Source organism: Eulemur rufifrons, chromosome 7, assembly GCF_041146395.1.
Source record: "Eulemur rufifrons isolate Redbay chromosome 7, OSU_ERuf_1, whole genome shotgun sequence".
Taxonomy (NCBI): domain Eukaryota; kingdom Metazoa; phylum Chordata; class Mammalia; order Primates; family Lemuridae; genus Eulemur; species Eulemur rufifrons.
Window position 1 is genome coordinate 148,515,610 of NC_090989.1, and position 22,251 is coordinate 148,537,860.

General features: G+C 40.6%; 2 protein-coding genes across 4 annotated transcripts in view; one reads left to right on the plus strand and one right to left on the minus strand.

The window, feature by feature from the left end:
- The window catches only part of SEC22C (SEC22 homolog C, vesicle trafficking protein), a 59,426-nt gene that overhangs the window by 26,940 nt on the left and 10,235 nt on the right, over positions 1–22,251 (minus strand). For 2 of the 3 annotated variants that reach the window (XR_011234075.1, XM_069475579.1), the window contains exon 1: positions 11,604–11,735. The exons of the other annotated variant lie outside the window; for it this stretch is intronic. The gene's annotated coding sequence lies outside the window, so the exon portion shown is untranslated. Of the gene's footprint in view, positions 1–11,603; positions 11,736–22,251 lie in introns of those variants that run through there. 3 annotated transcript variants of the gene reach the window in all.
- SS18L2 (SS18 like 2) lies at positions 17,674–21,257 on the plus strand. Its single transcript, XM_069473491.1, has 3 exons — positions 17,674–17,829; positions 18,068–18,144; positions 20,726–21,257. Exons 1-3 carry the CDS (start codon positions 17,761–17,763, stop codon positions 20,811–20,813), a joined length of 234 nt encoding a protein of 77 aa, XP_069329592.1. The 5' UTR covers positions 17,674–17,760; the 3' UTR covers positions 20,814–21,257.

The following is a 22,251-nucleotide window of genomic DNA, read 5'->3' on the forward strand; positions in this document are numbered from 1 at the left end:
AAATTTTCAATAAAATACTAGCAAATTGAATCCAAGTACTTACCAAAAAAATAATCCACCACGACCAAGTGGGCTTCATCCCAGAGATGCAGGGGTGGTTCAACATACGTAAATCTATAAATGTGATTCACCACATAAATAGAAGCAAAAACAAAAACCATATGATACTCTCATTAGATGCAGAAAAAGCATTTGACAAAATTCAACACCCTTTTATGATAAAAACGCTTAACAAAATAGGCGTAGATGGAACCTACCTAAAAATGATACAAGCCATATATGACAAACCCACAGCCAAAATCATTCTGAATGGGGAAAAATTGAAAGCACTCCCACTTAGAACTGGAACCAGATAGGGCTGCCCACTGTCCCCATTACTTTTCAACATAGTATTGGAAGTCCTTGCGAGAGCTATCAGGCAAGAGAGCAAAATCAAGGGAGTCCAAATAGGGAAAGAAGAGATCAAACTCTCACTTTTTGCTGATGATATGATGTTATAACTGGAAAACCCCCAGGATTCAACCATGAGACTCCTGGAATTGATTAACGAATATAGCAAAGTCTCAGGCTACAAAATTAATATACACAAATCAGAGGCATTTATATATGCCAATAACAGTCAATCGGAAAACCAAATTAAAGACTCAATACCCTTCAAAATAGCAACAAAGAAAATAAAACATCTAGGTATATACCTAACTAAAGAGGTAAAGGACCTCTATAAAGAAAACTATGAAACTCTGAGAAAAGAAACAGCAGAACTGGCAAATAGATGGAAAACTATACCATGCTCGTGGATCGGAAGAGTCAACATTGTTAAAATGCCTATACTACCCAAAGTGATTTACAGGTTCAATGCAATCCCTATTAAACTACCAACATCATTCTTCACAGACGTAGAGAAAATAATTATACACTTTGTATGGAATCAGAGAAGACCCCGTATAGCAAAAGCAATCTTAAGCAATAAAAACAAAATGGGAGGTATTAATTTGCCAGACCTCAAACTATACTACAAGGCTGTGGTTCTTAAAACAGCCTGGTACTGGCACAAGTACAGGGACACAGACCAGTGGAACACAACAGAAAATCCAAATATAGAACCATCCTCATATAGACACCTAATTTTTGACAAAGCAGGAAAGAATATACTCTGGGGACAAGAATCCCTATTCAATAAATGGTGCTGGGAGAATTGGTTAGCCACTTGTAGAAGACTGAAACAGGACCCACAGCTTTCACCTCTCACAAAAATCAAATCACGGTGGATAACAGACTTAAACCTTAGGCGTGATACAATTAGAATTCTAGAAGAAAATGTAGGAAAGACTCTTACAGACATTGGCCTAGGCAAAGAATTTATGAAGAAGACCCCTAAGGCAATCACTGTAACAACAAAAATAAATCAATGGGACATGATTCAATTAAAAAGCTTCTGCACAGCCAAAGAAACAGTCCAGAGAATAAACAGACCACCTACAGAATGGGAAAAAATTTTTGCATACTACACATCAGATAAAGGACTGATAACAAGAATCTATTTAGAACTCAGGAAAGTCAGCAAGAAAAAAATCAAACAACCCTATCAAAAAGTGGGCAAATGACATGAATAGAAATTTCTCAAAAGAAGATATAAGAATGGCTAACAAAGATATGAAAAAATGCTCAACATCCCTAATCATCAGAGAAATGCAAATCAAAACCACAATGAGATATCACTTAACCCCAGTGAAAATGGCCTTTATCAAAAAATCCCAAAACAACACATGTTGGCGTGGATGTGGAGAGACAGGAACACTCATACACTGCTGGTGGGACTGCAAACTAGTGCAACCCCTGTGGAAAGCATTATGGAGGTATCTTAAACAGATTCAAGTAGACCTGCCATTTGATCCAGCAATCCCATTACTGGGCATATACACAAAGGAAAAAAGGTCATTCTATAACAAAGACACATGTACCCGAATGTTTATAGTAGCACAATTCACAATAGCAAAGATGTGGAAACAACCCAAATGCCCATCAATACATGATTGGATTAGTAAGCTGTGGTGTATGTATACCATGGCATATTACTCAGCTATAAGAAATAATGAAGATACGACATCTCTATGGTTCTCCTGGAGAGAGTTGGAGCCCATTATATTAAGTGAAGTATCCCAAGACTGGAAAAACAAGCATCACATGTACTCACCAGAAAATTGGTTTCCCTGATCATCACCCAAATATACATCTGGGAACGATACCAATCGGATATCAGACTGAGGTGGGGGGTGGGGGGAGGGGAGGGGTGTATGCCTACATAATGAGTGCATTGCGCACCGTTTGGGGAATGGTCACGCTTGAAGGTGCTGACTCGAGAAGGGGGGGGTGAGGAGGGGAAGGATATATACCTACATGAGGGGTGCAACGCGCACTGTCTGGGGAACGGACATGCCTGGAGCTTTGACTTGGGGGGACAGGTGGTACATGGGCAACGTATATAACCTGAAATTCTGTATCCCCCATAATAATAAGATGAAATTAAAAAAAACAAACAAACAAACAAAAAAAACTGCTCTACTCCAGCCAAACACCACAGAAAAAACTATAGCCATCACACATCCACCAGCAAAGGCCAGTAAAGAGCCTAGAGTTCTACCTTTGCCCTGCAGTAATGAGGTATCCCATCCTCCATCTCCCTCCTGCTAGGGTAGTGTTAGAGAAGGCCAACCAAGGAGCTACAGGGCAGTAAAAAGAGCCATCCCCTCCAACTGAGTCACTGGGGAGACAGAATTCCCATCTCTACCCAGCAATAATGAGCAGCTCCTTTCACCCAGGGTACCAACAAAGGCCACATGGGGAACCTGGACTTTTATTCCCATCTGGCAGTAATGAGACAATACCTCCATGTTCCCTGCCAAAATGGTGTCAAGAGAGGCCAGCTAAAACAGAAGATTTAAATAAGATCCTGATTTCATAACATAATATCCAAATGTCCAAGTTTCAACAGAAAATCACTGCATACTAAGAACCAGTAAAAAGCTCAACTTGAATGAGAAGAGACATTAACTGATGCCAACATCAAGATGACAGAGATGTTAGAATTATCTGACAAAGACTTTAAAGCAGCCATCATAAAAATGTTTCAAAGACCAATTATAAACACACTTTAAAAAATGAAAATAAAGTCTCAGCAAAGAAACAGAAGAGATTTTTAAAAACAGAAATTTTAGAATTAAAAAATAACCAAAGTAAAAAACTTGATGGATGGACTCAACAGCAAAATGGAGGGGAGAGAAGAATGAATCTGTAAACATGAAGACAGAACACAGAAATTATCCAATCTGAACAATGTGAGAGGAACTAGATTGAAAAATATTGCACAGAGCCTCAGGGACCTGTGGGACTATGATAAATGATTTAACATTCATGTTACTGGAGTCCTGGAGGACAAGAGAAAGAGGGCAGGACTGAAAAAATATTCAAAGAAATAACATATGAATACTTCCCAAATTGTGCAAAAAACATAAGCCTACAGATTCAAGAAACTGAACAAATCCCAGAAAGGATAAATCCAAAGAAACCCGTGCTAGCACACATAATAACCAAACTTAAGAAAACTAAAGACAAGGAAAAAATCTGGAAAGTGGCGAGAGAAAAATGATACCTTACCTACAGGGGGAAAACAATTCAAATGACAACAAATTTCTCATAGAAACCATGGAGGCCAAAAGGAAGTAGTCCATTTTTCAAAGTGCTGAAAGAAAAGAACTGCTAACCCAGAATTCGTATTTAGCAAAAATGTTCTTCAAGAAGCTGAGCATGGTGGCAGGTACCTGTAGTCCAAGCTACTCAGAAGGCTGAAGTGGAAGGACTGCTTGAGCCCAGGAGTTCAAGTACAGCCTGAGCAACACAGCAAGATGTTGTCTCTAAAAAAAAAAAGAAAAAAAACCAAAACAAAACATGAAAGAATGATAGATCAAAGCATACTTATGCATAAAGGAACACTAAAAGAATTTGTTGGAAGTTTTCTAAACAGAAAGGAAATGATAAAGGAAAAAATCTTGGAACATCAGGAAGGAAGAAAGAATAATAGAGTAAAAAAATTGAAAAATACAGAGATTATCTTTCTCTTCATGACTTTCTAAATAATGTTTGACAATTGAAGCAATAATTACAACATGTCTGATGTGGTTCTCAATGTATGTAAAGGAAATATTTAAGATAATTATAAATGGGAGAGGGCATGAATATGTCAAAGGATGTAAAGTCTCTACATTTCACTTGAAATAGTAAAATGCTGACACCAGGAGACTGTGGTAAGTCACATATATATATGATATGTATATACATATACACATATGAGATATATATATATATACACACACATATGTCAACCACTGAAAAAGCTCACTCAAAAACATTGTAGATTAAAAAAACATAATTCTAAAAAAATGTTCAAATTACCCATAGGAAGGCAGGAAAAAGGAAACAAGAAACACAAAAACAGAACAAACATAAAACAAAAAATAACAGGGTAGACTTATGCCCTAATATATGTCAATAATTACATTAAATGTAAATAGTCTAAATACACAACTAAAGACAGAGATTGACAGTGGATAAAAGACATGACCAAATTATATACCATCTACATGAAATTCATTTTCAGTATAACAATATGGGTAGGTTGAAAGTAAATGGACAAAAAAATAGCATCAAATGTTAATCAAAAGAAAGCAAGAATTACAGTAATATCAAATAAAGTAGACTTCAGAGCAATGAAAATCCCCAGGAATAGAGAATGACATTACAGAATAATAAAAGAATAAAGCCAGGCACGGTGGTGTGCACCTGTAATCCCAGGTACTCGAGAGGCTGAGGTGAAAGAATCCCTTAAGCCCAGGAGTTTGAGACCTCCCTGGGCAACATAGCAAGACCCTAGCTCAAAAATAAAAACAAGAAAAAGAAAAAAAAGTCCACCAAGAAGACATAATCCTAAATGTGTATGCACCAAACATCAGAGATGCAAATAGGAGACATAAACAAATCCAGTTATAGTTGAAGACTTCCACATCCCTCTCTCAAAAATTGATAGGCCAACTAAATAGAGAATCAGCAAAGATATAGGAGAACTCAACAACACTATCAATTAAAGGATATAATCAACATTTATTAAAATACTCTGTTCAACAGCAGAATTCTTGTCAAGCACCCACAGAACATATACTAAGACAGACTATATCCTGGGCTATTAAAAAAAAAAAAAACCTCAACAAATTTTTAAAAATTTAGAATGTGTTCTATAACAATATAATCAAACTAAAAATTAGTAGCAGAAAGGTAATGAAAACCTCCAAACACTTGAAAATTAAACATGTACCTTTAAATAATCCATAAGTCAAAATCGAAGTATCAAGGAAATAAAAAAATACATTTAACTAGATGAAAATGAAAATATATCAAAATCTGTGGCACACAGTGAAAGCAGTACTGAGAGGGAAATATATAGCATTAAATGCTTACATCAGAAAAGAAGAAAAGTGACAGAACAATTTAAACTCATATGTTGAAAAACTAGAAAAAGAAGAACAAAATAAACTCAAAGCAGGCAGAAGAAAGGAAAGAGAGTAGAAATCAATGAAACTGAAAACAAACAAAAAGTAGATAATCTGTCACAGGATTAGAGTTAAAAAAAATACTGAAAATCAATGAAACAAAGACCTGGTCCTTTGGAAAGATTAATAAAATTGGCAAGCCTCTGCCAAAACTGACGAAGAAAAAAACGAGAAAGACACAAATTATCAATGTGAGGAATAAAACAGGATGTCACTGAAGACAACAAAAGAATAATGAAATACCACAAAGAACCCTACACACATAAATCTGACAACATAAATGAAATGGACCAATTTCTCAGAAAGCACAAACTACCACAATGCACACAATATGAAATTTAAACAATCCTATAATTAATTTCCTATTATGAAAATTAAATTTATTAACTTAAAAACTCCTGAAAAGGAAATCTCCAGGCCCAGATGGTTTAACTGAAGAATTCCACCATACATTTAAAAAAGAATTAGCATCAATTCTGCACAATCCCTTCCAAAAATAGAAGAGGAGGAAACAATACCCGATTCATTTTATGACACTAAAATTACCCTGATACTAAAATCAAAGACCAGTAAAAAAAAGGAAAACTATAGACTCACAATCCTCATGAACTTATATGCAAAAAATCCCTAACAAAATATTAGCAAGTAGAATTCAGTAATACAAAGAATTAGATATTAGAATCCCCTTGATCAAGTGGGATTTATTTCAGGATGCAAGGTTGGCTTAATATTCTTAAATCAAACAATATAACCCATCATATTAACAGGCTAAAAAAGAAAACTCACACAATCTCATCAATTGATGCAGAAAAAGCATTCGATGAAATTCAGCATCCATTCACAATAAAACTTCCAGTAAAATAGGAATAGAAGGAACTTCCTCAACTTGATAAAGATCACCTACACAAAGCCTACAGCTAACATCATTCTTAACAATGAAAAATGGAATGCTTTCTCTCTAAAAAAAGGTAAGGATGTACACTCTCACAACAGCTATTCAACATAGAACTGAAAGTTCTACCCACTGCAGTAAGGCAAGAAACAGAAATAAAAAGGCATCCACAAAGGAAAGAAAGAAATAAAACTGTTCCTATTTGCAGATGATATAAATTGTCTCTATGGAAAGTCACAAGTAGCCTACAACAAAACCTCCTACAACTAATAAGTGAGTTCAACAAGGCTAAGGCCACAGGATACATTATCAACATACAAAAATGAATTGTATTTCTATATACTAGCAATGAACACATGGATATCAAAACTAAAAATACAAAGGTTTTCTTCCGTTACAGATACAAGAAAAAAAGTGTTCTCGCACTTTCTGTCTCTGATGGTAGCAGCCAAGATTGAATAGAGGAATGGCGCGGGAGGCAGGGGCATGGAGAATCTTCACAACTCAGGAATAACCTTGTAAATAACAAAGAACCTGTTTTACTCCAAAGAAGAATCTAAAATTTGCATTTACACAATAATGTTGGAAGTATCCCTACCACCCTCACCTGGTTGATTATTTTTGTAAAACTTTAAAGGATAAAACTAAGAGCAAGCCAGTGACTCTGGCACATTTGGAAAAATAAAAATAAATTTTAAAAACTAAAAATACAGTACCATTTACAATCACTCCAAAAAATGATCTCAATAAACATATAATTTTAAAAAGTGAAATACTTAGGAGTATATCTAACAAAACATGTATAGGACTTGTATGCTGAAAACTATAAAACACTGCTGTAAGAAATTAAAGTCCTAAACAAATGAGGAGATATACCATGTTTACAGATTGTGAGATTCAAGCAGTAAAGATGCCAATCCTCCTCCAAATAGATATACAGGTTTAGTGAAATTCCTATAAAAATATCAGCAAGATAGTTTGTAGATACAGATTATCCTAAAATTTATTTGGAAAGGCAAAGAAACAAAAATAGCTAAACCAATTCTGAAAAAGAATACAGTGGAAAAACCACACTATCCTATTTCAAGACATTACATAACTATAGTAATCAAAATTGTGTGGTATTGGCAGAGAAATAGACATTGATCAATAGAACAACACAGAAAGTTCCAAAATATACCAACACAAGTACACCCAACTGATTTTAGACAAAGTGCAAAAGCAATTCAATGGAATAGTCTTTTCAACAAATGGTACCACACAGCACCATGGGAGTTAAAAAAAAAAAAAAAAAAATCTTGACCTAAACCTCACATCTTACATAAAAATTAACTCAAAACATAGCAAAGATTTAAATGTAAAAAGTAACTATAAAAGTAACTGGAAGAAAATGTAGGAAAAAAATCTTCAGGACTCATGGCTTAGTGAAGAGTTCTTAGACATGACATCAAAAGCACAATCCACAAAGATAATTCGGTAAATTGGACTTCATCAAAGTTGAACACTTTTCTCTGGAAAAGCCCATTTAAAGAGGAAGAAAAGATAAGCTAGAGATTGGGAGAAAATATTTGTAAACCATATATCTGATAAGTGACTGGTATCTAGAATTTATAAAGAACTCTCAAAACTCAACAGTAAAAAAAAACAAACAATCCTTAGAAAATGGGCAAAATGCACAGACATTTCACCAAAGAGGAAATATGGCAAATAAGCACATGAAAAGATGTTCAATTTCACTAGCTATTAGAAAAATGCAACTTAAGGACACAATAATACTACACACCTATCAGAGCAGCTAAAATGAAAAAACAGTGACAATATCAAATGCTGGCAAGCATGCAGAGAAACTGGATCTCTTATGCATTACTGGTAGGATTGTAAAATGGCACACTCTAGAAAACAGTCTGGCAGTTTCTTTTTAAATTAAACATATAATTACTGTACAATCTGTCAGTCACACTCCTGGCATTTATCCCAGGGAAATAAAAACTGATGTCCACACAAAAATCTGTGTACAATTGCTCATTGCAACTTTATTTATAGCAACCAAAAACTGGAAACCACCAAAATGTCCTACAGATGATGAATAGTTAAACAAACCATAATACATTCATCCCACAGAACACTACTCAGCAATCAAGAGGAATAAACTACTGTATTAACACACAGAACAACTTGGATGGATCTCAAAAGCATTATCCTAATTGTAAAAAGCCAATATCAAATAGTTACATACTGTATGAATCCTTTTATGTAACAGTCTCAAAATGACAAAATTATAGAGATGGAGAACTGATAAACACTTGTCAGAGGTTAGGATGCTGGGGAGGAGGGGAATGGGTGTGACTATGAAGGAATAGCAAAAGGGAGAGCTTTGTGGTGAGGGAATAAGTCTGTATCTTGATTGTGGTGGTGGTCACAGAAATGTACACATGTGATAAATGGCATAGTACCTGTTTCTATACCTTTTATACCAATGTCCCTTTCCTGGAGTTGATATTGTACCATAGTTACATAAGATGTAACCAATGGTGGAAACTAGGTGAAAGGTACATATGACTTCTCTGTATTATCTTTGCAACTTCCTGTGACTATAATTATTTTAAAATAAAGGTTGAAAAAATAAAAATTTAACTTAAGGTCCTCCTGTACTACTAACTTAAATTATACTCATACTTCTTTTTTGTTTAAATGTCATTTTAAAATATCTCCACCTGTAGAACAATAATCTTATCGTCTAACTAACTGTAGTTCTGATGATTTATGCATAAATATTGAAAGGCATGCTTTACAGTGAATAGCTCCATAATTACATGGCATTTCCAAAGTGGAAGGTGCTATAATCTCAGGGTTCATTAAAATAAAGCTGCTCAAAGATAACTTGTATTTAATATAAAACAGAAAAGCAGTGGTATGTATCTGGAAAACCATGCCACAATTATAGGAAAAAATATTTATCGATTCCACAAGGACAAGGGCAGCCTCAGAGTACTCACACAAAGAGACACCGGTCTGTCTTCCACGTCTGACCAGCTCCTTCTACACGCCAGTGGACTTTGTAACCTGCCACCTTGCCTGGCACTATTAGGAAGTACTCAATAAACACTGCAAGTAAATGAATGAATGACCTGAGGGCTGTCTTATTTTTGTTTGCTGGAAATAAGAAATGTAGGTTTGCAGATTCCTTGTCATAATTCTGATCTATATTTTGAACACTTTTTCCCAATAAATCTCTACTTGGAGAGAAAAAGGGAAAGGTTTACACAGCAGAAATTTTTAAAGGTAGAATGTGAAGTAGTAATCAAATACACAGCATCTGTGTTACTAGGTTTCATAAAAATATATTTTAATCTGCCTCCCCCATTTCCTAAATCCTCTTCCCAGCATCTGTTTATAAACTGCTCATGTTATAGATTATCCCTATTCTACCAGAAAAGACTTTGTGCCTATGCTGGAGGCTACCCTTGTTTCCATCATTTTTTCTCCCCCATTTATTCTTAACCCTCCCCCAAAGCCCTACCACATGCAATGAGAAAGAGACAGAGAGAATGAGAGAGAGAGAAAGATATGACCAGACCTCAAAAAATAGGCATTTAAACAAGCAAAACAAGTTTCATTTGGCACACAAATATTCAATCACAAGTGTTCACCATAAGGCATATTGCCCACTCCTCAAACACAAAATACAGAAGACAAAACTGAGTTGTGTCACCCTTACTGAATTTACCTTCAGCAACAGGACTTAAGAACTGGTTACCTAAGTTGTAGACCCTGTAGGCTCTGAGTTGCTTGGGGATGGAGTGGACAGGAGGGTCCACTATGGTATTTGTTAGGAATTGAGAAGGGTAGGGAAATGAACTTGATAGGAACTAATATTATATGTCAGGCACTGTGCTAGGAACTTTTACATTGATAATATTATTAAATGCTCATAACTAAGGTAGGCATAATCTACACTGGACTGGTATGAAATACTGCAGCTCCAAGGCTCAAGAGGTAAAACCAGGATTTAAACCCAGACTTCCTTACTTGAAATATTCTAAAGCTATGATCTTTCCACCCCATCCTACTTCTCTAAATCCAACCTTGGGGATTACAGCTGCTCTGTCTCTAAGATAATTCCTTCTCCTAGAACACTAATACTAAAAACTAATCAGAGACCTGTTGGTTGAGGATGGAGCCTAATGTTACACTTGTTACAACTGCCCTAACCCACTTTACTACCACGAAGTCAGTTTTCCTCTTTGACCATCAGTCACCTTTAGAATAGTTAATTTCTAAATTTATTCTAAGAATAAAAAACACTGGGACCCCAAGATGTCCTCTGTGTTGTAAATACAAACACTTAAATCAGAGCTGTAACAACGTTGTTTAAAATGCATTTTCGAAAGAAAATTCTATTATCAATTTAATTCTATTTAGCAACGTTTAAACCACTTCCAATTATTTCCATTTTCATTTTACTAAAATTGTCTTTAGATCAACTATTTCTCTGTAAAATTTAATGAACATTTACCCTATCCATAGGTTCTGAGCTGTATTTTCTTTTTTTTTTCTGACCATGTCACAAATTTCACCATTTACTTTCCACCAATGGGAATATTCCTTCCTGGCTTTGATTTCCACAAATCTAATTTTTCCCCAAGGGCTTTATCCTTCTGGTTCTAGAGGTCTATGTGTAAACCTGTAACAGACACAACACCTGTAATGGAACATATCACACCTGGTGTTCAGAAATGTTGGTATTTGAAGTCTTACACTATTGGCACGCTAAGGGAAGTTTGCTCTTAAAATTAAACAATATTCTGACGTGAGCCTCACGGATAGTTAAGGAAACTATCGCCCCCTCTCCCATCTTGGACATTCCCCGTCTCTTCCCACTGGGGGTAGCCCTCGGCGCATCTCTCAGCAGAGGGTTCCTGCAGGCGCGCCTAGGGTAGCCCCGGGGTCTGGGATGCAGCCCAAGAAGCCCAGAGGGTCTAGGCCAGCCGAGGGCAGGGTGGGGCGGGCCCCGGGCCGCCCCTACGTCAGGGCCCGCCCCACGCCACGCCCGACCCCGCCTGCTCTCTGCTAACGGGCAGCGGCACCCGCCTCCGCCCGCCAGCCCTCACCTTGCCCCGACGGCGGCCTTCAGGAGTCGGCGCCCGCCCGCCCGCCGCTCCGCCACACCGCTGTGCCACCTGCCGCCTCCCCGGCTACCTCGGCGCACCGGGCAGACCCGGCCCAGGTCACCGGCGGCCCTGGAGCAGGTAGGTGGTGGTGCGCGTGCGCAAACCTTAAGTCCCCATTCGCTGCTGCCAAGCGACACCCGCACCCAAACCGACCAATCCTGGCGCGTCTCTGCAGCCCGGCCTGACCAAGTCGCTTAAAGGAGTGGTTCTTAAAGGACTGAGACACAAAAGTACAGGGGGCGTGGCTGGGGCGCGCTCCTTCCAACTTTCTTACCACCTCTCTGCTCTCCCCGCGTGGGTTTGAGGTCCAAGCCTGTAACTCTTACGTCCGGAGGTGCGAGGAAGCTTTGTGGTCTAAGCTCGAGTCCTCCGAGGGTAGCAACAGGACTGAAGTCTGGAGGCGGGGAGGCTCCGCGTGACAGAGCGACACGCCCGGGGCGTGGGTTCCCCGGTCCACGCGGCCGGGCTGGAGGCCCGAGATAGGCAAACCAAAGAGCATGGCCTACTGCCAGCCTGGATGGGGTGCCAAAGTCCGACCCCGGCGGGACACACCCCAGGCTGGGGACAGAGGCACCCGCAGAAGGATGGCTAGCTGGAGGGAGATTAGGTAGCAGAGTTGTCTGTTTATTCATTCAGCAAGTATTGAGCACTGTGCGCCAGGAATCGTGGATAAAGTGAGTAATTTCTGACACTAATAACTGTTAAGAAAGGAGGGCAGGGCGAGAGAACCAATCAAACAATTAAACACGTGTATAAATACAAACTGCTCTTCAGAAAGGAGCAGGGTTTTTGAGGGATGAAAAGAAACGTAGAAAGGGGGGAATGGGGAGTTAATGTTCAATGGGTACAGAATTTCAGTTGTGAAGATGAAAAGATTCTGGGAATAGATGGTAGTGATGATTGCACAACAATGTGAATGTACGGAATACCACAGAACCGTACATTTTAAAATGATTAAGATGATAAATTTTACCTTATGTTCATTTTACCACAAAAAGAAAAGAAACCCAGAGTTTAGAGAGTAAAGGAGTGGAGTGAGAACCACCAGAGAGAATAGAAAGGGCCAAACCATATAGGATCTTATGGGCCATAGTGGGAAGTTTAGGACAGTGCAAAACTGATCAAATTTGCATTTTGTAAAAATCACTCAGTCTGCTAAAGTTAAGATCAAAATGGGCCGGGCGCGGTGGCTCACGCCTGTAATCCTAGCACTCTGGGAGGCCGAGGTGGGCGGATCGTTTGAGCTCAGGAGTTTGAGACCAGCCTGAGCAAGAGCGAGACCCCATCTCTACTAAAAATAGAAAGAAATTATATAGACAGCTAAATATATATATATAGAAAAAATTAGCCGGGCATGGTGGCGCATGCCTGTAGTCCCAGCTACTCGGGAGGCTGAGGCAGTAGTATCGCTTGAGCCCAGGAGTTTGAGGTTGCTGTGAGCTAAGCTGACGCCACGGCACTCACTCTAGCCTGGGCAACAGAGTGAGACTCTGTCTCAAAAAAAAAAAAGATCAAAATGGATAAGGCTCAAAGAAGCTATGGTGGGACTGGCTGGAAAGTCAATGCAGTCATCTGGGCAAGAGAGAATGACACTGCAGCATGAACTAGGATGAAAGTGAAGAGGAATAGAACTGAGCAGGCTGCAGAGAAATGTAGCAGCAAAATCAACACGACTTGGTGATGAATTGGATGTGAAGGGGTGATGAAGAAGCTTCAGGGAAGATGCTACTGTTCAGCCTTGGATGAATGGATGGATGGTGGAGGAATCCACAGATAGGGAGAACACTGGAAGAGGTTCTGGTTTGGGAGAGAAGATTGATCACTAGTTCCATCTTAGACAAATTGAATTTGAGGCACCTTTTCGACTTCTGGTTAGGATGTTGTGATGATTACTTTTAGGTGTCAACTTGAGTGGACTAAGGGGTACTCAGATGGCTGGTAAAGCATTATTCCTGGGTACGTCTGTGAGGGTGTCTCTGGAAGAGGTTGGTTGAGTAGGTGGACTGAATAAGGAAAATCCATCCTTACCCAATGTGGGCAGGCACCATCCAATAGATAGAACAAAAAAGGCAGAGAATAGGTCAATATTCTCTCTCTCTCTCTCTCTCTCTCTCCCTCTCCCCTCCCCCACCCTTACCCTGGAGCTAAGATACCCTTCTTCTCCTGCCTTTGGCATCTGAACTCCAGATTCTCCAGCTTTTGGACTCTGGGACTTGTACCAGCAGCCCCCCAGGTTCTCTGGCTTTTGCTCTCAGACTGAGAGTTACACCTTCAGCTTCCCTGGCTTTGAGGCCAAGTTTAAGTCAGAGTAGACTTGGACTGAGCCACACTACCAGTTTCCCTGGTTTCCAGTTTGCAAACAGCCCATTGTGGGACTTCTCAGCTTCTATAACCATGTGAGCCAATTCCTCTAATAAATCCCCTCCCATATATCTATATCTATATAGATTATCTATAGATACATATCTATATATCTATATAGATACTCTACTGATTCTCTCTGAAGAACCTTGACTAATACAGATGTCAACCTAGCAGTTGGATATATGGGTTGCAGTTCAATGTAGAGGTCTGGGCTGGACATAGGCTTTTTTTCCATCACATGGGTGGAAATTGAAGTAGGGCTTACATAACCAGAGAAAAATTAAAAAATGAAAACAGAAAAGAGTTGTGATAGAGTCTAAGATAGAGTCAACACCTCCTTGTATTCACACCCTTGTATGGTCTCCTCCCACACTGGGTCATGGCTGGCCTGTGTGACAGGTGATAATAAGGCTAAGTCATAACGGCACAAAGAAGAAGAAAAACCAGAAGATTCAGGGTTGGTAAGGAAGATTGAAAACCCTGTAGTGTATGTGCTAGGGAAGAGGTTAGGATTCCACATTCTTCAAATGTGGAGTCTTAGGCTCTCAAAACTTGTGATATAAGTGCTTTACAATAGGGCCTTACACCCTCTGACTGGTGCAGTTGGTGTGGCTCAGGCACCACAGTGGATGGGACAACAGGGGTGAGATGTAGTACCTGAAGCCCTAGCTGTCATCTCCAATCATTGGTCATTTTGGCTCCAATCTCACAGTTAACTCCAGACTCCTTGCCTTCCAATCATTTTCAACCCTCCACTCCCAGGCTAACACCCTGGACCACAGAAGAGCTCCACCTCTGACGTCATAAATACAGATACCTGATCTCTCACCTGTCCTTCTGCTATTCTCTGAAGTCTTTTCACTGTTCTCTGGCCTGTGGAAACTTCCAGTTCAGTTGTTCCATTTATCAGCTCCTTCCAGTCTTCACTTCCTTCCCCATCAGCTGAGAGTCCAGGGTCCATCACGTTCTTCCCAATATGCTTACCTCCCATGCACAGTTATCCTTCTGTCATGTGCCTGGCAGCACTCCAATCCTGGAAGAATCTAACCCTCTGTCTTCTCTAAATCTGCTCTAGGATGTAAATGGTGCTGGATAAAATCTCACAACCACATAGATCAGTGCTATGTACATTGTCAACCTCAACTAGGTCCTCAACACTGTTCAACAGTTCTGTTTGCCAACTCAGCTCTCTCCAGTTCTCCCCCAAATCAACTTCCAAATCTCCTGTGTGCTCCCCAGATTTCCCACTCTTTAACCCCCTTGCTCTACCAGGTGCCTCCTTCACTGAAGAAAGAGCAACCATCAAAGTGATGCCCTCAGCTCCTGACAACTCCTCTCCTTCCTCTCCCTCCAGCATTCACCTTCTTTCCCTTTCCCCTTTACAACTAGACCTCATGGAAAAAGTGGTCTATGTTTGAACACTCCATTGCTTCATCTTTCCCATTATTTCTCAGTCCCCCACAATTCTGATTTCTGCCTCACCACATCACTGAAACTGCCCTCATCAAGGACATCAAAGACCCAGTCTTTATCTTTCTTGACCTTTCAACAGCATTTGTCAGTGCTGTCCTCTTTCTCAGTCACTTAAAAAAAATTCTATGACCTCCACTTTCCTGGTTTTCCTCTTCCTATATCTCTAGTCTCTTTCTCCACCTCTGTCTCCTTTGCAGCTTCTTTTCCTCTGCCATGAGGGAAACCATCACACTCTCCTTAGGTAGACTTATCTACTACATGGTTCCCATAAGTTACCAAAAGTGATGTTTCTCAAAGTGGTAGCTCTAGCCCTTGTCCCTGAGTTTCAGACCCAAATAACCATCCATGAATTTCAATGTCTCCATTTGACAGCACCTCAAACTGTGCATTTCCACAACTGAATGTATCACCCTCAGGTCAAGTCCAGCTTCTCCCCCAGTGTTCCCTACCTCCATAAGTGGCAACTCCAGTCTCTCAGTTGCCCAAGCCAGAACCCCAGGAGTCATCCCTAATTTCTCCTTTCCTTTCCCTCCCCATTCAATTGCTAACGCCTGTCGAGTCTACTTCTAATGTCTTTCAAATACACACACTTCTTTTTTCACTGCTCCCACTATCTCTGGTCCGCATGCTTATCGCAGCCTTCTCACTGTTATTTTTGCTTCTCATCTCGCTGCCTTCCCTTTCACCATATTACAGCCAGGAAAACTCTAAAATGCATCTCTGACTTCATCACTCTTCTTCCTAAAATCATCCATGGTTCCCATTGCTCCTAGGAGTGAGTCCAGAATCTGGACACCTGTCACCTGCTTAACCTCCACTTGTTCTTTATACGTAGACATCTCTTCTCCTGGAGGGCCTTCCCTGTATGCTGGACCAGGTTGGTCCCCTGCACCTGTCCCACCTTAACACCATCTCATGTTATTGCCCTTCCTCACTTGTCTAAACAGGAATAGGGCTAGGTAGAACTAAGCAAGACCTGCATCCTGCTCCTGATGTTTCCTTCTCTGCCCACTCTGTTTTCTATGGAATTTTCCTGGGGAGGGAGGCTGATGTGAGGTTAACAGTGCAGGCTTGGGAACCAGGAAACCCCAAGACCTGCCCCAACTTAGGCATATTACCCCACTTCTCTCAGCAGGTTTACCCTTCTGTGCGATGGGATGAAAAGTGGCTCTTCACAGGCTTGAATAAAGGGATTGTGGAGGGAGAGCCCAGCAAAGCAGACAAGCCTGCTCTGGATCAGGGCCACCACTGGGGGAAATGAAGCTCTAGGAAGCTCCCATTTTGAGGAGTACAGGCTCCCCAAATCTCCCTCCTAAATTAAGTGGCTGCTGCTCACTCTGTGCTTTAGGGAAAACCAACTTTATTACCACATCCACCACAGATGGGCTAGAAGACTACAACCACTTCAGAGTGTTAGTGGTCACCAGTAGTAACTATGTGACCCAGGAGGATATGCCCAGCTTCCTCCTTGCATCTTGTAGAAAACCACCTTTGCAGTATGATGCATAGGCAGTATGGGGTAGTGGTTAAGAGTGAAGGTTCTAAAGCTAGACTGCCTGTGTTGAGATACTGGCTTTGCTCTTGGTAGCTCTGGGACCTTGGGCAAGTTACTTGTTTTCTCATCTGTAAAATGGAGAAAATACTCGTGTTTTTTAGGATTGTAAACCTAATAAGCATTATTATTGCCCATAGGAAATCTAGGCACATACACAAGTTTCTCCCTCAGCAGAGTAAAGCAAATTGCAGTGTTTTCCTAGCCCTGCAGGAGGCAATGCTCAGGGTTCAAGCTCCAGACACAGGCCTGGAGGCACTAGAGTGATGTGAAAAGAGCAGTGGACTTGAAGCCATATATCCGGGTTCCAGGCATGATTTCTATTTGACCCTGAGCAAGCTGCTCCTGCAGGTAGATTTAGTATATACAGCCTAAAATTCGAGGAGCTGATGCGCCGTAACGTCAGCAATAGACCCGGCCCCGCTCCCTGCATCTTAGCTTTCCAGACTGCGCAAGCGCAAAGGGTACGAAAACTGCCCCGGCGCCCTAGGGGCGGGGCCTGAGGAGGTCGCTGAGCGCTGTTCTTGCGCGTCCAATCACAAGTGACGTATCTCCCTTTCCCCATCCAATCATCGTACAGAGCGTAGGCCCCCGTGTATTGTGGGAGCCTGTTGTGGCCGTGTTGCGTCTAGATCCCGTGGTTGGCTCCGATCTACGTAGGTGGCGGTGCGCGCTTTCTGAGGCAGATTTTCGACTGGGCTCTCCGAGATGTCTGTGGCCTTCGTACCGGACTGGCTGAGGGGCAAGGCGGAAGTCAATCAAGAGACTATCCAACGGGTGAGCGTCAACGCGGGCAGAAATCTTGAGGAGCTGCGGGGTGCGGGAAGCTTCCTAGAGTGAGCAACATCCCAGCTGAGACTGGTAGTCTGCGAAGGGTGTTGACCGGCGGGTATGGAGTGAGATGGGAATGAAGTCAGCAAAGGCGCTGGGGCAGGACAGTCCGGCATAGGGGGTGCAGTCCTCCCCGCCGTCCTGATGATGTCTCACTGCACTGACCCTTTCTTTGATTTTTCAGCTCCTGGAGGAGAATGACCAGCTGATCCGCTGTATCGTGGAGTATCAGAACAAGGGCCGGGCGAACGAGTGCGTCCAGTAAGTGTCCCCCTTTCGCCCCTGACCCTTGAGTGGAGGGGAAGCCAGTGGATGATGCAGCAGTTATCCTGAACTAGGAATCTTGGGTGATGGATTGCAGTTGAGACTTGATTTACAGTCGAGGAAAGAGGAGCTCAGAGAGGTTACTTCCTTGCTCAAGATCATACAGCCAGTATATTGTGGAGCCTGGGGTCAGACGTGTCTCCCTCTTCAAAACTTGAATTATTCTCATTGCAAAATCTCGTTCATGTGGAGCCATGCTAGCTGATAACAACAGGGATAGGGAGGGGAGCACAGAGAAAACTATGCTCAGGAGATCAGAAGCATGGCCCTTTTCTCATTGTGGGTCCCTACCTCCTCCTTTGTCTGTTAAGTGAGGGGGTCAGACCATTTGACTGCTAAGCTCCCTCTCATTTCTAACTTGCTGTCAGTCTGTGAGTGACACACACAAAGATGAACAAAGGATTTCCAAGTTCACCCAAAGGTAAATTCTGCATAATTTAATGTGCTCTCTAATCATATACCAAAATGAGAGAAAATAGAGTCTGAGTTTATTTTACAAATCTAGTCCAAGAATTATGCCCCAATTCTTATAGAAAAATATTTCATTGTTACTGAAGAAATGTTTAAGAACCACTACGCCCTAGAAAAATCACCTACAATTCCTCACTGAGTATCTCAGTGGAATAGTAGTGATAATCCATTTTGGTATAAGTCTCTCTCTCTTTTTTTTTTTTTTTTTTTTTTTTTGACAGAGTCTTGCTCTGTTGCCCAGGCTAGAGTGCTGTGGCATCAGCTTAGCTCACAGCAACCTCAAACTCCTGGGCTCAAGCAATCTTTCTGCCTCAGCCTCCCAAGTAGCTGGGACTACAGGCATGCACCACCATTCCTGGCTAATTTAGTTGTCTGGCTAATTTCTTTCTATTTTTAGTAGAGATAGGATCTCACTTTTGCTCAGGCTGGTCTCAAACTCCTGATCTCCAGCATTCCTCCCGCCTCGGCCTCCCAGAATGCTAGGATTACAGGCGTGAACCACCATGCCCAGCCCATTTTGGTATAACTATTAACATTTGACTCTGGCATTTGGTAATTTGCTTTTTTACAGTTTTTTGTTTGTTTGTTTTTACAGTAAGCACTTTCTCATTTTTCTATATGGAAAATGGTGGCAAAATGTTCAGTTTGATGTAATGATTCTCAACCTAGGGGTAAGAAAGTTATCAAGAGCTCCTACTGGGCTTTTTCACATTGCATGTGCCATGGTTCCTGGCCACTCATCTGATTTGTCTTCATGGGTGGGGAGCTCCACCTCCTGATTGAGAATTGCTGCTGTAGTAAGCTCACATTGATCATGGAAATATCTTGTCCCTTCTTTAAAGTTTGTTCAAAAGATATTTTATAAGTATAGTTGGCCCTCTGTTTCTGCAGGTTCTGCATCCATGGATTTAATCAACCACAAATAAAAAATATTTGGGGGAAAAGAACAATAAAAAGTAACAGTATGACAATAAAAGGTAATAGCTATGAAACACAGAACAGTATAACAACTATTTACGTAGCATTTACATTGTATTAGGTATTATAAGTAATCTAGAGATGATTTAAAGTATATGGTAAGATGTGAAGGATATACATAGGTTACATGCAAATACTATAATATTTTATATAAGGGACTTGCACCTCCTTGGATTTTGTTATTTCTGTGGGGGAGCAGGAATAGGGGATCCTGGAACCAATCCCCTGGCAGATACCAGGGGACACCTGTACTACTAGTACCAGGCACTATTTCACACACTAGGAAATCAGTACAAAACAGACAGTAGCTCCACGCTCATAGAGCTGACATTCTAGAATCTAGAGGGAAAAAAATATATAATGAGGCACATAATGAGTGTTTTGAATAAGAATAAAGCAGAATAAGTGGGGGGAGGGTGCTATTTTATACAGGATATCTCTAATAAGGCAGCATTTGAGTAGTGAGCTAAGGTCAGGGAGCCAGCTATGCAGCAGTAAGGCATAGTGAGACGGTAAGGCAGAGAGGGCATCAGGTGGAAAGGCCCCCTGGCAGGAGTGTGCTGAACATCATCAAATCACAGCAAGGAGGCCACTGTGGCCGGAACCCAGTGAACAAAGAGAAAGCTGTAGGGGATGAGATCAGAGGGGCAACTGCAGGCCCCTTATAGGGCATGAGAAAGGCTCAGCTTTACTCTGAGATGGGAGCCTTTGGAAGGTTTTAAACAGAGATATGACATGATCTTGACTTAGATTATACAATGATCACTTAGGCTGCTGTGTGGAGAATTAAAGTAGGTGTGCAAAGGTAGATCAGGGAAACTAGTTAGGAGATTATTGCAATAGTCCAAGCAACAAATTGTGGTGGCTTGTCCTAGAGAGGTAACTGTAGAAGTGATCTGTGAGAGTAGGTGAGATTCTGGATATATTTTCCTTGAATATGTTAAGCAAGAAAGTTGATAACACTGCACCATGGATGAGCCATTCCACTAGAGTAAGTACATTGTTTTTCAGTGTTTGTTTATGGTCAGTAAAAACAAGCCTTTAATTTTTGCCTGTTTTTTACCTGTAGGTACCAACATGTGTTACATAGAAATCTCATTTATTTGGCTACCATTGCAGATGCCAGCCCAACCAGTAGTTCAAAAGCAATGGAATAATCTTCCAGTTGGCTGTTGTGAAGAGTAATTGAATGTCATCCTTCTCTTAGGAAATGGAGACAGGGTCTTTACCAACTCAACTGTTTGAATCATGAATGAAATTTCTGTGGCTCTTTTAAAAATGTGAAAATGTGAAAAAAGCTACTAACTGTATTCTCAATGTGAATATTTATTTTAATAATTAAGTGGATCCCTCAAGAATTTGACCCCAGGTGTCCTCTTTCCTGAACTTGGAGCATATCTGGATAACAGACATCACTAGCATCGTCAAGCCTACTTTTTAGTTTCTACCTGAAGAGGAAACTAAGTAGGCATTGGGCAGGAATTGATGAGACTCCTGAATGAGATCTTGCTAAATGGACATGTGACTGTGTGCTTTCTCCTACCAGTTTGTAAATGTGGTCCCCCAACTGCCCTTTTCAGATTGCTTTGAAATAAAGCTTGCTTTTCCACGAAAGACTGATAAGGAGGTATAGAAGTTTTCATGTACTATGATTCATTTGGTTTTCCAGAAAAACTGTAAGGACTTTACTGTAAGGTATGTAACAATGATACCATTATCATTGCCAACAAAACTAATAGTGATTCTTAATTATTACCTAATATCATCTTATAGTAGATGTTCAGTTTTCTGCCATTATCACAAAATGTCTTTGTTTATTTATGTGAATCAGGATCCAAACAAGAGTCACACGTATTTTGCTGATGTCCCTTTAAGTCACTTAAAAAATATTTAATAGTCCCCCCTCTTTTTTTCTTTATTTGTTGAAAGAACTAGGTCATTTGTTCTAGAATTTCTCATGTTCTGGATTCATCCAGTTGTATCCCTGTAGTGTCATTAAGTATGTTCCCCTATCACCCACTTTTCCTGTAAACTGGTGGATTTAAATGCTCATTCAAACGCAAATTCTAATATTTTTAGCAAGAATGCTTGCTTTTGCATCACATTAGGAAGTGAACTGATTTATTTTCAAGTTCCCAACAGGCTTTCACTTAAATTATGATCTACCCAGCTTTGATCTTGTAATTCATTAGGGGTTGCCTAATGGTGGTTTTCTAATTTTATTCTTTCTGCATTTATTAGCTGGGTTCTGTAAAAAACTTTCACTCTTTGAGACTTATCTGTAAGATGAGGCAAAGAAATTCTTGTAAGCTAACCCAAAATTAGAAGCCCAGATCCCTGCTCCTTTTGTTGGAGTCAGGGCTTGCACCCCAGGGTGACGATAATATGTAAATAGTAAAGAGAGAATTCATTTTGAATCCCAGCTCTATACCTTAACATCTGTGAGCTCCATTTCCTCACCTCTAAAATGGGGATAATGAAAATAGCATTTGCCTCCTGAGGTTGTGAGATTGAGATACTATGGTTGCGAGCTGGGCACATGGTAAACAGTCAATGTGTGTTAGCTCTTATTAGGGTGGGAACTCCTAACACAGG

Coding starts and splice junctions, on each gene's coding strand:
- SS18L2 (XM_069473491.1), top strand. CDS start 17,761: ATGTCTGTGGCCTTCGTACCGGACTGGCTGAGGGGCAAGGCGGAAGTC. Junction 17,830..18,067: donor ATCAAGAGACTATCCAACGG/GTGAGCGTCAAC, acceptor TTGATTTTTCAG/CTCCTGGAGGAGAATGACCA. Junction 18,145..20,725: donor CGGGCGAACGAGTGCGTCCA/GTAAGTGTCCCC, acceptor TTTTACCTGTAG/GTACCAACATGTGTTACATA.